The sequence below is a fragment of the Triticum dicoccoides genome, chromosome 5A (genome assembly GCF_002162155.2).
Source record: "Triticum dicoccoides isolate Atlit2015 ecotype Zavitan chromosome 5A, WEW_v2.0, whole genome shotgun sequence".
Lineage (NCBI taxonomy): Eukaryota > Viridiplantae > Streptophyta > Magnoliopsida > Poales > Poaceae > Triticum > Triticum dicoccoides.
In genome coordinates, this window is record NC_041388.1 from 620,699,274 (window position 1) to 620,713,513 (window position 14,240).

Here is a 14,240-nt window from a genome sequence, read left to right on the forward strand (position 1 = left end):
ATACACATATTTTAGTTGCTGTCGATTACGTTACTAAGTGGGTAGAAGCTATTCCAACTAGTAGTGCTGATCATAACACTTCTATTAAAATGCTTAAAGAAGTTATTTTGCCGAGGTTTGGAGTCCCTAGATATTTAATGACTGATGGTGGTTCACATTTTATTCATGGTGCTTTCCGTAAAATGCTTGCTAAATATGACGTCAATCATAGAATTGCATCTCCGTATCACCCACAGTCTAGTGGTCAAGTAGAATTGAGTAATAGAGAACTCAAATTAATTTTGCAAAATACTGTCAATAGGTCTAGAAAGAATTGGTCCAAGAAACTTGATGATGCATTATGGGCCTATAGAACTGCATATAAAAATCCTATGGGTATGTCTCCGTATAAAATGGTTTATGGAAAAGCATGTCACTTACCTCTCGAACTAGAACATAAGGCATATTGGGCTATTAAAGAGCTCAACTATGATTTTAAACTTGCCGGTGAACAGAGGTTATTTGATATTAGCTCACTTGATGAATGGAGAACCCAAGCTTATGAAAATGCCAAGTTGTTTAAAGAAAAGGTTAAAAGATGGCATGACAAAAGGATACAAAAGCGTGAGTTTAATGTAGGTGATTATGTATTGCTATACAACTCTTGTTTAAGATTTTTTCCAGGAAAACTTCTCTCTAAATGGGAAGGCCCCTATGTTATCGAGGAGGTCTATCGCTCCGGTGCCATAAAAATCAACAACTTCGAAGGCACAAATCCGAAGGTGGTAAACGGTCAGAGAATTAAACATTATATCTCAGGTAATCCCATAAATATTGAAACCAATATTATTGAAACCGTAACCCCGGAGGAATACATAAGGGACACTTTCCAGAACGTTTCAGACTCCGAAAAGGAATAGGTATGTGGTACGGTAAGTAAACCGACTCTAAAAACAATTTTTAAGGCAATATTTCTCCGTTTTGGAATATTTAGAAAAATAGAAAATTAAGTAGCAGTCCAGGAAGGACACGAGGGCCCCATGAGGGTGGAGGGTGCGCCCTACCCCCCTGGGCGCACCCCCTACCTCGTGAGCACCTCGTGTGCCTTCCGGACTCCGTTTTCATGCATGATACGTATTTTGGTCGGTAAAAATTCACCATATATTCTCCCGAAGGTTTTGACTCCCGTATCGCGCAAATATTCTCTGTTCTTGTTTCGAGCTGTTTTTCTGACAGATCTAGATTATCATGACATTCCCAAGTGCTTCCAAGGACACGTTCTTCGAGAAGGTCATCAACCCTTACCTCGCGGAGGTGCTGCGACACCCTCAAACCATTGAGATGCATGATGGGTTGCTGCACATCCGTGATGCTGAGGGACCAAAGGGAACCGGAAGCGTGGAGACGAGGCTCGAAGCAATGGAGCAACAAGTTTTCAAGTGCCAGGGGATGGTGGAGCATGGAATCAACGCTAGCCACACGATGCTCGCGGAGTTCACTAACAACTACAAGTCGGATGCCAAGAACACCGAGGAGGCCATCTTCAAGCTACATGAGAAGATCGAGCACCTCCAAGCCCAAATCTATGACCTGCAAAACCAAAACCGTGAGTATGAATATAGATTCAAAAGAATGAGTTTGGCTGCAGATTCGAGGATTCCGGAGACTCGATCATCCTTCTATTATGGTGAACCTATGCCTTGGAAGATGCATGACAAGCCCGCATCATCAACAACACCTCCACCTTCTTCACCAACCAAGGAGATATAATCACATGGGTATGGGCACTCCCCTTGGCAAATGCCAAGCTTGGGGGAGGTTCCCCGGTATCGTATCACAATCACAACTCTTATCTTTACCATTTTCCTTAGTTCGATTCTATTAGTAGTATTTTGATCTAGTAGAATAAAGTTTATGGCATGATCTAGTTTTGAGTTTTGCCATATGATCTCTCTATGTAATCGAGTCCGTGAGCTATATAATAAAGATTAGTGTTGAGTCAAGGGCTTGATTTTCTTGCTATGATCTTGGGTGAATAAAAGAAAAGAGAAAAAGAATAAGCAGAAGCAAAAGTTCTTATTGATCTTATTGATAGTAATGACTTCACATATAAAGAGTGTGACGATTAAAAGTTGTTGGGAGTTGGCAGACATAGCTTTGGTCCTCATTGCAATTAATAGGAAGTAATAAGGAAAGAGAGGTTTCACATATAAATATACTATTATTGACATCTTTTATGATTGGGAGCACTCATCAAAATATGACATGCTAAAGAGTTGATGTTGGACAAGGAAGACAATGTAATGGGTTATGTTTTCCTATATCTGAGATAAAGTATGTTGTCATGGATCATCCAACATGTTGAGCTTGCCTTTTCCTCTCATGCTAGCCAAATTCTCAGCACCAAGTAGAGATACTACTTGTGCTTCCAAATACCCTTAAACCATTTTTGCCATGAGAGTCCACCATATCTACCTATGGATTGAGTAAGATCAAGGTTGTCAGAATCACGATTTTGAATCGGGTCGGAGCTCTGATGGTAGAATCGTAAATTGTAGAATCTTCACTACCAGGATCATAGAAACGTAGATTTTATGAACTAAAATCGTAGAATCATATGGGTAAGTTTGGATCGTAAAGTCGTAGAATCGTATAATAGAATCGCGATTCTAACAACCTTGAGTAAGACCCTTCAAGTAAGTTGTCATCGGTGCAAAGCAATAAAAATTGCTCTAAATATGTATGATTAGTGTGGGAGAAATAAGCTTTATACGATCTTGTCATGTGGAAGTAATAAAAGCGACGGACTGCATAATAAAGGTTCATATCACAAGGGGCAATATAAAGTGACGTTCTTTCGCATTAAGATTTTGTGCATCCAACCATAAAAGCGCATAGCAACCTCTGGTTCCCTCTGTGAAGGGCCTATCTTTTATTATTATCTTCTACCTTATGCAAGTGTCATGGTGATCTTCACCTCTCCCTTTTTCATTTTATCCTTTGGCAAGCCCAACATGTTGGAAAGATCCTGATAGATATATCTAATTGGATGTAGGGGGCATGAGTTATTATTGTTGACATTACCCTCGAGGTAAAAGGTTGTGGGGCGAAACTATAAGTCCCTATCTTTCTATGTGTCCGATTAAAACTCTGTAACCACAAGTATTGTGTGAGTGTTAGCAATTATGAAGGACTAGATGATGGTTGAGTATGTGGACTTGCTTTTTAGCTTTGACAAAGACACTTTCTGATGTTATGATAAATTGCAATTGCTTCAATGACTGAGATTATAGTTTATTGGTTCTCAATAAGGTTTCTGATTCATACTTTTGCATTGTGAATAGATCATCACTTGAACATAAGTAATCATATGACAATATCTATATATGTTGCTGTTATGAGAATAATCATGTTGCCTTCATGTCCGTATTTTATTTTTATCGACACCTCTACCTCTAAACATGGGGACATATTTATTGTTATCGGCTTTCGCTTGAGGACAAGCGAGGTCTAAGCTTGGGGAGTTGATACGTCCATTTTGCATCATGCTTTTATATCGATATTTATTGCATTATGGGATGTTATTTCACATTATGTCACAATACTTATGGCTATTCTCTCTTATTTTACAAGGTTTACATAAGGAGGGAGAATGCCGGCAGCTGGAATTCTGGGCTAGAAAAGGAGCAAATATTAGAGACCTATTCTGCACAACTCCAAAAGTCCTGAAACTCCACGGAATACCTTATAATAAATAATGAAAAATCCTCGCCAAAGATGAAGACCATGGGGGCCACACCCTTTCCACGAGGGTGGGCACCCCCTAGGGCGCGCCCCCTACCTCGTGGGCCCCCTGGTGGCTCTCCGATGACCATCTTCTGCTATATGAAGTCTTTCGTCAAGAAAAAAAACAAGAGGCAACCTTTCGGGACGAAACTCCGCCGCCACGAGGCGGAACCTTGGCGGATCCAATCTAGAGCTCCGGCAGAGCCGTTCTGCCGGGGAAACTTCCCTCCCGGAGGGGGAAATCATCGCCATCGTCATCACCAACGCTCCTCTCATCGGGAGAGGGCAATCTCCATCAACATCTTCATCAGCACCATCTCATCTCAAAACCCTAGTTCATCTCTTGTATCCAATTCTTGTCTCCAAGTCCGGGATTGGTGCTAGTAGGTTGCTAGTAATGTTAATTACTCCTTGTAGTTGATGCTTGTTGGTTTAATTGGTGGAAGATCATATGTTCAGATCCTTTATGCATATTATTACCCCTCTGATTATGAACATGAATATGCTTTGTGAGTAGTTACGTTTATTCCTGAGGACAAGGGAGAAGTCTTGCTATTAGTAGTCATGTGAATTTGGTATTCGTTCGATATTTTGATGAGATGTATGTTGTCTAGCCTCTAGTGGTGTTATGTGAACGTCGACTACATAACAATTCACCATTATTTGGGCCTAGAGGAAGGCATTGGGAAGTAATAAGTAGATGATGGGTTGCTAGAGTGATAGAAGCTTAAACCCTAGTTTATGCGTTGCTTCGTAAGGGGCTGATTTGGATCCATGTGTTTCATGATATGGTTAGGTTTACCTTAATACTTTTGTTGTAGTTGTGGATGCTTGCAACAGAGGTTAATCATAAGTGGGATGCTTGTTCAAGTAAGAACAACACCCAAGCACCGGTCCACCCACATGTCAAATTATCAAAGTACCGAACGTGAATCATATGAACGTGATGAAAACTAGCTTCACAATATTCCCATGTGTCCTCGGGAGCACTTTTCCTTATATAAGAGTTTGTCCAGGCTTATCCTTTGCTACAAAAAGGATTGGGCCACCTTGCTGCACTCTATTTACTTTTGTTACTTGTTGCTCGTTACAAATTATCTTATCACAAAACTATCTGTTACCACTTATTTGAGTACTTGCAGAGAATACCTTGCTGAAAACCGCTTATCATTTCCTTCTGCTCCTCATTGGGTTCGACACTCTTACTTATCAAAAGGACTACGATAGATCCCCTATACTTGTGGGTCATCAATGTGCAAGAGAAATCAAGTCATCACAATTTTTGGACACGATTCGATCATGAAACAATTTGCATTTGATATTTAAATGACCATGTTCATTGCAAAGTTCACAAGTATGGCTAAGAAATTTTAAATTTTCAGCACTAACATTTAGCCTTTCTTGCAACCAGTTAGTTTCTAAATGCTTATGCCTCTTGCAATATCTATCTTCCCTATTTGGTGTGTGCTTGCAAACCCAATGCACTTCACAAAAATTTACATGTTTATAGGAGACATTTTCATCATAACTAGTGCAATTATCATTAGTACTATGGTTATTCAAGGAGTTCAAACTAACAACATTGCAATAATGCTCATCATTCATAGATTTAGTGCCAAACATTTTAATGCATTCTTCTTCTAACACTTTGGCACAATTTTCCTTCCCATCATACTCACGAAAGATATTAAAAAGATGAAGCGTATCAGGCAAACTCAATTCCATTTTTTGTAGTTTTCTTTTATAAACTAAACTAGTGATAAAACAAGAAACAAAAAGATTCGGTTGCAAGATCTAAAGATATGCCTTCAAGCGCTAACCTCCCTGGCAACGGCGCCAGAAAAGAGCTTGATGTCTACTACACGGCCTTATTCTTGTAGACGTTGTTGGGTCTCCAAGTGTAGAGGTTTGTAGGACAGTAGCAAATTTCCCTCAAGTGGATGACCTAAGGTTTATCAATCCGTGGGAGGCGTAGGATGAAGATGGTCTCTCTCAAGCAACCTGCAACCAAATAGCAAAGAGTCTCATGTGTCCCCAACACACCCAATACAATGGTAAATTGTATAGGTGCACTAGTTCGGCGAAGAGATGGTGATACAAGTGCAATATGGATTTTAGATAAAGGTTTTTGTAATATGAAAATATAAAAACAGCAAGGTAATTAATGACAAAAGTGAGCGTAAACGGTATTGCAATGCGTTGAAACAAGGCCTAGGGTTCATACTTTCACTAGTGCAAGTCCTCTCAACAATAATAACATAATTGGATCATATAACTATCCCTCAACATGCAACAAAGAGTCACTCCAAAGTCACTAATAGCGGAGAACAAACGAAGAGATTATGGTAGGGTACGAAATCACCTCAAAGTTATCCTTTCCGATCGATCTATTCAAGAGTTCGTAGTAAAATAACATGAAGCTATTCTTACCGTTCAATCTATCATAGAGTTCATACTATAATAACACCTTAAGACACAAATCAACCAAAACCCTAATGTCACCTAGATACTCCAATGTCACCTCAAGTATCTGTGGGTATGATTATACGATAAGCATCACACAATCTCAGATTCATCTATTCAAACCAACACAAAGAACTTCAAAGAGTGCCCAGAGTTTCTATGGGAGAGTCAAGACGAAAACGTGTGCCAACCCCTATGCATAGGTTCATGGGAGGAACCCGCAAGTTGATCATCAAAACATACATCAAGTGGATCAATAGAATACCCCATTGTCACCACGGGTATCCCACGCAAGACATACATCAAGTGTTCTCAAATCCTTGAAGACTCAATCCGATAAGATAACTTCAAAGGGAAAACTCAATCCATTACAAGAGAGTAAAGGGGGAGAAACATCACAAGATCCAACTATAATAGCAAAGCTCGCGATACATCAAGATCGTATCACCTTAAGAACATGAGAGAGAGAGAGAGAGAGAGAGATCAAACACATAGCTACTGGTACATACCCTCGGCCCCGAGGGTGAACTACTCCCTCCTCGTCATGGAGAGCGCCGGGATGATGAAGATCGCCACCAGAGAGGGATTCCCCCCTCTGGTAGGGTGCCAGAACGGGTCTAGATTGGTTTTCGGTGGCTACAGAGGCTTCTGGCGGCGGAACTCCCGATCTATTGTGCTCCCCGATGGTTTTAGGGTATATTGGTATATATAGGAGGAAGAAATACGTCGGGGGGGCACGAGGGTGGAGGGCGTGCCCAGGGGGGTGGGCGCGCCCCCTGCCTCGTGCCTTCCTCGTTGCTTCCCTTACGTACACCCCAAGTCTTATGGATTGCTTCTGTTCGAAAAATAAGTTCCGTGAAGTTTCAGGTCAATTGGACTCCGTTTGATTTTCCTTTTCTGCGATACTCTAAAACAAGGAAAAAACAGAAACTGGCACTGGGCTCTGGGTTAATAGGTTAGTCCCAAAAATAATATGAAAGTGCATAATAAAGCCCATAAACATCCAAAACAGATAATATAATAGCATGGAACAATCAAAAATTATAGATACGTTGGAGACGTATCAATCCGCACTCCAATGACCCAGTAGTGACAAAGACCCTAAGAACGCTTATAATTGACCTACCTTACATGTTTGAAGGATCTATGTTTTTTTGCAGGGAACTATGGTTATATATGTATCCTACAAAAAACAAAAGAGTTATAAACATAATCCACGGGAATTTCTTTATATATTATTTTCAAAGACAATACACATCTCATTCATATAATAAAGAGAAAAGTACAAGCCACATAGACACCAACCTGACAAAGTGGAAAGACAACAGAACGATTTCTTTAGCCCAAAGGACCCCTAAACAAGAAGGAAAATTACAATCAATACCGAATAATCCGCTGTGCATGTTACCAACATCTATCATCCGCCTCTGGCACCACCACGGGGACCCCCCTAAGAAAAAGGGGATAGAGCACCTCTTCAGCCGAGCTCGAGGCAGCTCCATTGTTGATCTATAGCCCTGTGGACCTCCAAAGTAGCTCGCCAAAGGTGAAGCCCTGCCTTGAAAGAATCTGGCTGGGACAACACCCAAGACACGCCATAGAACTCTAGATTTGGGACCCCCGTGACACAACCTCAAACGAGGAAACCTGACCCGCTAGCCTTCAATTATGAATTGAATGTCTTCGAGCTGTTGCAGACATAGACCACCACTGACACCTATTCCTAAACAACCTCTCATACTTCGTGCCAATGCCAGAGCGAACGACGCTGCAACGGCTGAGCCTGAGGACACAAGTCCACCACAAGGATGTTGTCCCCGTCACGCCATCCCCGCTTGAACAATCTTGCACTCGGATCCATCATTGACCACATAGCAGAACACCACGTCGGAAAAGGATTTGGAACTCCTTTATTTAGTGTTGTTGTCACCCTCGTCAGAGCGAAGATGTGGTGCGGCAACAAACCTAACATACAAAGACCCTAAACCTAGAGCTACATAGGTCTGCAAGTGTGAGATCCGGTGACCCTGTCATCACCGACGATCAAGAAGTCCTCATAGGGCCGGGCCCATAGGTGTGCAAACTGTGTGGCTAGCACAGGGCCCATAAATTTTGGGGGACCCTAAAATTTTATACAGGCCTATTATATTTCTTCCGAGCGTTGGGCCGCGCATGGCGCTGGGCCATGGCACATTCTGACTCCATGTAGTCAAGCATCCCGGCCTCCTAGGCCGCCTGCTCGATGCTTCATGGATCAGAAACCGAACGGGATCGTCGGATAGATCGCATCCAAAGGAAGGCTTCCTTCAAATTAAAATCCATAGGAAGGCAGGCAAGACGGCGCATCAAGGGAAAGGCAGGGCGCAGGCGAGACGACGCATCCAGAACTTATCAAAATCGATCGCATCCAGCTCCAAATTCACGACGGGCGACACGGTGACAAGCGGGGCAACGAGCCTACCACTTCTGATTTACTTCATCTACTCAACATGTTTCTCTCGCCAAAACAGTTAGCCGGCCACAGTCCCATTGATTAACTTTGGCTCCTCGAGTCCTACACCTAATTTCTGAATTTTAATTAACTTTTGGCAAGGATCATTACTTCATTAAGATCGGTTCTTGCCTCCTTAGTTACAGATCACACTAGTGAGATAGGGCCTCATTTTTTAGTTTTGAACAGGGCCTCGGATTTTGCCGGCCCGCCCTTGTGTCCTTGGTGGAGGGGAGCCGCCAGAGGATGGGCCGAAAGGCTGTAGGTCGCACTAGGTAAAACAAGATCTTCACCCCCATCGTCTGGTCATTGCTTCTGACGCTAAACAGGTGATTGCGGACATTCAGAAAGGTGGGCGAGGAAACAATGGAGCAATTATTAGCGAGAACAAGCTACATGTGTTGTCTTTTGACTGTATTTTTAATTTTGAAGGTTGTGATGTCAATGTTGAAGCACATAGTTTAGCCAAGTTTCTACTTTCGTTAGGTCTGGGACGTCATGTCTGGCTTGGCCAATCCCATGACCAAAACCATCCCAATTTATTTCCTGCAAAAAAAAAACTATCCCAATTTCTATGGTGTTTGATGAATAAAACTTGGTTTACCCCTAAAAAAAGTAAAACAAGATCGTCTTTCTTCTTCCACGAAAGGAAAGAAAACGATAGCCTTAATTGCGCGCTTGCGTACGTGTCTGCCTCTAATTCATGAAGAAAGGAAACGATAGCCCAAACTCGTACGTGTGTCTGCCCTAGTTTCCTTATATAGGCGACAACTGATGAAACTTCCTTGTAGTATCTTTGTAATCCTTAGGGCACCTGATCTCAAACGGCATAAGAGCGCACGCTACCGAGTGAGTGTAAAAAAAGAGAAACTATGCCGACCGACGTAGACCGTACGTCCGCCGCTAACCCGTCTTGCCTTGTTGCGTTGCACTGACGCTCGGTTCAGTGTTATTATCGTGCCGACACCGGGAGCCGTACGTGTTGCTTGGCCGCTTCGGGCACTGATGCGAGTCCTGCCAGGACTATGATCAGCACCGCGCGCGTCGGTCACACGGTCGCCCGTATTATAAAGGTTCCACACCCACGCGCAACCCAGCCCATCAATCAAACGCAACCAACCCCGATCGCACGCAGATCTCGGCGCCCCGATACACACACGCGGACGTGTCGTGTTACTGGAGTAAGTAAGCTAGCAATGGCGCACGACGCATCGGCGGCGACGACGGCGCAGAAGCGCAAGTACGCCGAGGAGGAGGAGACGGCCGGCCTGTGCGCCAACGGCTGCGGCTTCTTCGGCGCCGCCGCCACCGGCAACATGTGCTCCAAGTGCTACCGCGACCACGTCCACGCCGCCACCGCCGACACCGCGGCCGCGGGGAGCGTCTGCTTCATCGACCCTGCTGGCTCGACCGCGCCGCCTCCGGCGAAGAAGGCCAGGATGACCGTCGCCGTCCCGTCCTCTGATGGTGCGGCCGCCTCCTCCGCTCCCGCCGTGGCGGTTGACCCCGCCGTGACGCCCGCGAAGCAGCCGGCGGTGGCGGCGAACCGGTGTGCGGCGTGCCGCAAGAAGGTGGGGCTGCTGGGGTTCCGCTGCCGCTGCGAGGGCACCTTCTGCAGCGTGCACCGCTACTCGGAGAAGCACGACTGTGGATTCGACTACAAGGCCGCCGGCCAGAAGCAGATCGCCAAGCACAACCCGCTCGTGGTTGCGGACAAGATGACCGGAAGGATCTGAAGCCCACCGGAAACCACCAGATCAACAATGAACCGATCAAGCAGTTAGTCATGGCGTCTTCGAGGATAGAATCGATCAAACTTCTTTGTATTTGCTATAGGCCTTGGAACGTGTAAATATTAGTTTAGGCTTCGGAGATATCGAAATTTTGTAAATATTAGTTTAGAGTTTAGATTTCGGAGATATAGGAATTTGTACCGCGAGTCTTGAAACATGTGTTCACCTCGGTTTTATATATAAAGCAAACCACCACGTTCATGCAACAAGTTTCAGTGTAACATAAAATAAGGGATCCCTAAAAATAATGGTTTGTTGTGTAATACTCTCTTAAAGTAGTGCTAAAGTCAAGACATTTATTTTAAAACGAGAAAATATCACAAATATGCCAAAAGGAAAAAGAAAGTTGATACAATAGCTACGCGGAGCTGACGAAGCGCCCGCTAAACCCTTGTACAATGTATAAGGTGCTTAGGGGAAGATGCTTGGTAAAATAAACCATATTTTTTTTAAACATCAGTGCTTATCTTTACAAAAGGGATGCTTAATTAAGTGTTTGTCCTCTACAAATAAGTACCGGTGCTTAAGAGAATATAGTTTACATTTTTCTAAGCACCTTGCATTGTATAATGCCTAAAAGGATATGCAATATGGAACCCGAATTGATAATCCCTTCAAGTCACTTGATGTTCCGCTGTCTAGCAAGTAAGCGGGTGCCAGTGCACATCGCAAAAAGACCCGCTCAATCACCATTTGTTACACATTGTTCAAAGGGTGTAGACCATCGCTGCGAACACTCACTAGAAGAGACGTCTCCTCCTACCGGTACGGTTGGACTGGGCTTATAAGAACTCTTCAAGATTTGAGACTTGCCATTCAGGCCCAGAGCCTTATGGACAAAACTCCAAGAAAAGCGGGCAGCGGACCTGAGAAGACAATGTGGGTCCAAGACTCGGACACTACACAACGGAAAATACCATCGCCCGTCCCATGCCGCTTGGCGACCCTCATCCCTGATGGGAAGTGACCGCGCAACAACTGCCAAACAAAGATCTTAATCTCTAGCGAAAGTGGCGCTTTCCACAAAGGAGTGGCCCATGCCAGCATCGGCGCATGACATAGGCCGCCAACAACCCAACAAGGTTGGGTGCCCAAAGACAGTATCCGGAGAGTTTATCATAACCGGAGGGGGAGCCTCACTCAATTCAGCCGAAGCAAGGGTCTCCTTAGACCCCAAATGTTTGTCAGAACGAGATGTTCCAATTCCCATTATGGGCAGTTCAAGGAACCAAAAGCATTGAGTTCGAGGAAATCGCAAAAAGGCAAGGGACTCGGCGTGCGGGACCATACCAAGCTATGGATCCAACCAGAAGAGAGAACTTCTCCATTGCCTAGAGGGACGTGAGTCCAAAGGCAGATCTCATGCTTATTAACTGTAGGAACATCTAAAACCAGGAGCCCTCCCTGTGATCGCAAGCTAGGAGAGGGCGGACATGTAGATATTTTGCTTTAATAGGCAGCAATTATAAGCCCCCTCCAACCTGAGAATCCGTTACACACATCTCAGCATAAGGGACACATTCATACACAAGAATACCTGTTATCTTTGACTACAAAAACAAGACATCTCGGACCATATTCTTATCCAATGCATTAATGCTCGATACGCTTGGTGGGCTTATTTTGCATAGCTTTTTCCTATGGCGGGAGTGTCTAGCACTCTCAATAGGATGCTAGACTGGGGATCCATGTCTATGGCATCTGTCTGAAAGCAGCGAGAAGGGAGTTTGACTCTCTCTTTATGTTGGTCTTCTCGAGCCTCTGCAAACAATAGAATGCTCGCGTGTTCGCCAACACAACACAGCAGGCCAATGAAGCTTCTCTGATGATAAGATGTGTGTGGAGGCACATGGGAGATCATTACATAGCAGTAGAGAGAACTCCCCTCTTATTGTATGGGTGTGGTGTTGGCACCAACAATCATCTTATGATTATTTTGTTGCCATCTTGTAAAACTCATTTGCTTCCTTATATAACAGTATGGTACGTTTAAGCACACTCTCAAAAAAAATATGCCAAGATGCAAGAACACCTGGATCACCTTGGTCCCTAGGAAAGAGGAGATCAACCCACTTACTCATATGGTACTTCTAGCAACCATCGTCCACCTGCCATAATAAGCGATTGATTTCACACGAAAATCCCAGCATGGGGAGCGCGCTATGTGGTGCGTCCCAACGCCGCCATGTGTCACGTGTTGGGCGCTCTTGCGGGAGCACATTTTTTTTGAAGTTGCATGTGTTTTTGGTTTTGGGGGGATTTTATTTTTACTTGGTTTTTCCTAGGTTTCCTCAAAAAGAAATTTTGTTTCTCTAATTTTCTTGCGTGAAGCACACCGTGTGAAAAGCATAGGTGTGCTTCATAGTGAAGCACAGAAAAAAGCACAATTGTGCTTCATGGTGAAGCACGGCTGTGTTTCCTAAAAAGTGAAAAGCACAAGTGTGATTCCACAAAAAGCACAACTGCACTTTCTGAAAGCTTCACGGTGAAACATAACCGTGTTTTTGTGTGAAACACACATGTGCTTTCCGAAAAGTGAAAATCACAGATATACTTTACGGTGAAATACAACTATGCTTTCCGGAAGTGAAAGCACCTGTGTACTTCCCAAAAAAGGTGAAAAGCAAAACCATGCTTCCTTGTTTTCGGTTTTCCGTTGTTTTTTTCCTCTTTTTTGTTTTTGCTTTTCCCCAGTCTCTGGTCTTTTCTTGATTCACTTTTCTTATTTCAGTTTTTTCGGAAAAAAATGTCTAAACCTATTAACATAGGATCTAGTTTCGAAGATCTCAACACAAGAACCCAATGATAAAAATGGTTGGTGATTTGGATGTAGACACACGGCCATATTTCTGCTATAAGACGTTTATATTTATTTACAGAGGGAGGACAACTTTTTGCACTAGACTATTTTTTATCAACTTGCAACCCCCATAGGCTGGTTAAACTGTGATGCGTATGTATAAACTTAATTTAGTTTGGTACAAAATGTGATGCACATGAATGTAAAGAAACAACGAACATCTGATGCGTTTGGTTGAAGGTGTCGTATGAATGGGTTGGGACCGTTCAATTTTTTTGGGATTGAACCATTCAATTCATGTGTTTGGCTGAATATAAGTGGTGCGCTAATTATTTAGGACGGGACCACCAGTCATGCTCACATAGTCATGCATGCAAAGGGTGGCCATTTCATTCGACCGATTTGGTTGGGTGGAACGGTTCAGCATCTTCATGGCATATTCTCTTTTTTTGGCTTGAACCATTCATGTGCTTTATAACCAAACATGTCTATTTTCTGAACGATCCCAACCCATTCATGACCGCCCTTGCAACCAAACGCACCCTAAAAGGCCAATCAACTGCGTCTGGTTATTCTAAAAAACAATCAATTGCTTGTGTTGGACAGCAGTCCAATTATTATGTCGGAATGGAGAAAAATTGCACGAACCGAACAGTGCGACGGATCACACCGTGCACGTCGTGACTAGCAAAAGCACGAACAACATAGTCGGTACTTGGTACAGGGGCGCCGGCAGCGGCAGGTCATCACCACTTGGTAACAAAGGGCCGCCTGGACTTGCGAGCAGACGAGGACTGCGCCGGTGCAGGGGCAAGCCAAGGAGCGTCGGCGGCGAGGATTGTATTGTGAGAAGACGAGGACGGTGCCGGTGCCGGTGCAGGGGCAAGCCAAGGAGCGTCGGCGGCGAGGATTGTATTGTGAGAAGACG

General features: G+C 43.9%; 2 protein-coding genes across 2 annotated transcripts in view; one reads left to right on the forward strand and one right to left on the reverse strand.

The window, feature by feature from the left end:
- The first annotated feature begins 9,840 nt into the window (after positions 1–9,840).
- On the forward strand, positions 9,841–10,629 carry LOC119298123 (zinc finger A20 and AN1 domain-containing stress-associated protein 7-like). Its single transcript, XM_037575635.1, has one exon. It carries the CDS (start codon positions 9,916–9,918, stop codon positions 10,453–10,455), a length of 540 nt encoding a protein of 179 aa, XP_037431532.1. The 5' UTR covers positions 9,841–9,915; the 3' UTR covers positions 10,456–10,629.
- A 3,429-nt stretch (positions 10,630–14,058) lies between these two features.
- Positions 14,059–14,240, reverse strand: part of LOC119298124 (mavicyanin-like) — a 1,175-nt gene continuing 993 nt past the window's right edge. The window contains exon 3 of the mRNA XM_037575636.1: positions 14,059–14,107. Within this exon, the coding sequence (XP_037431533.1) occupies positions 14,059–14,107 (49 nt within the window). The remainder of the gene's footprint in view (positions 14,108–14,240) is intronic.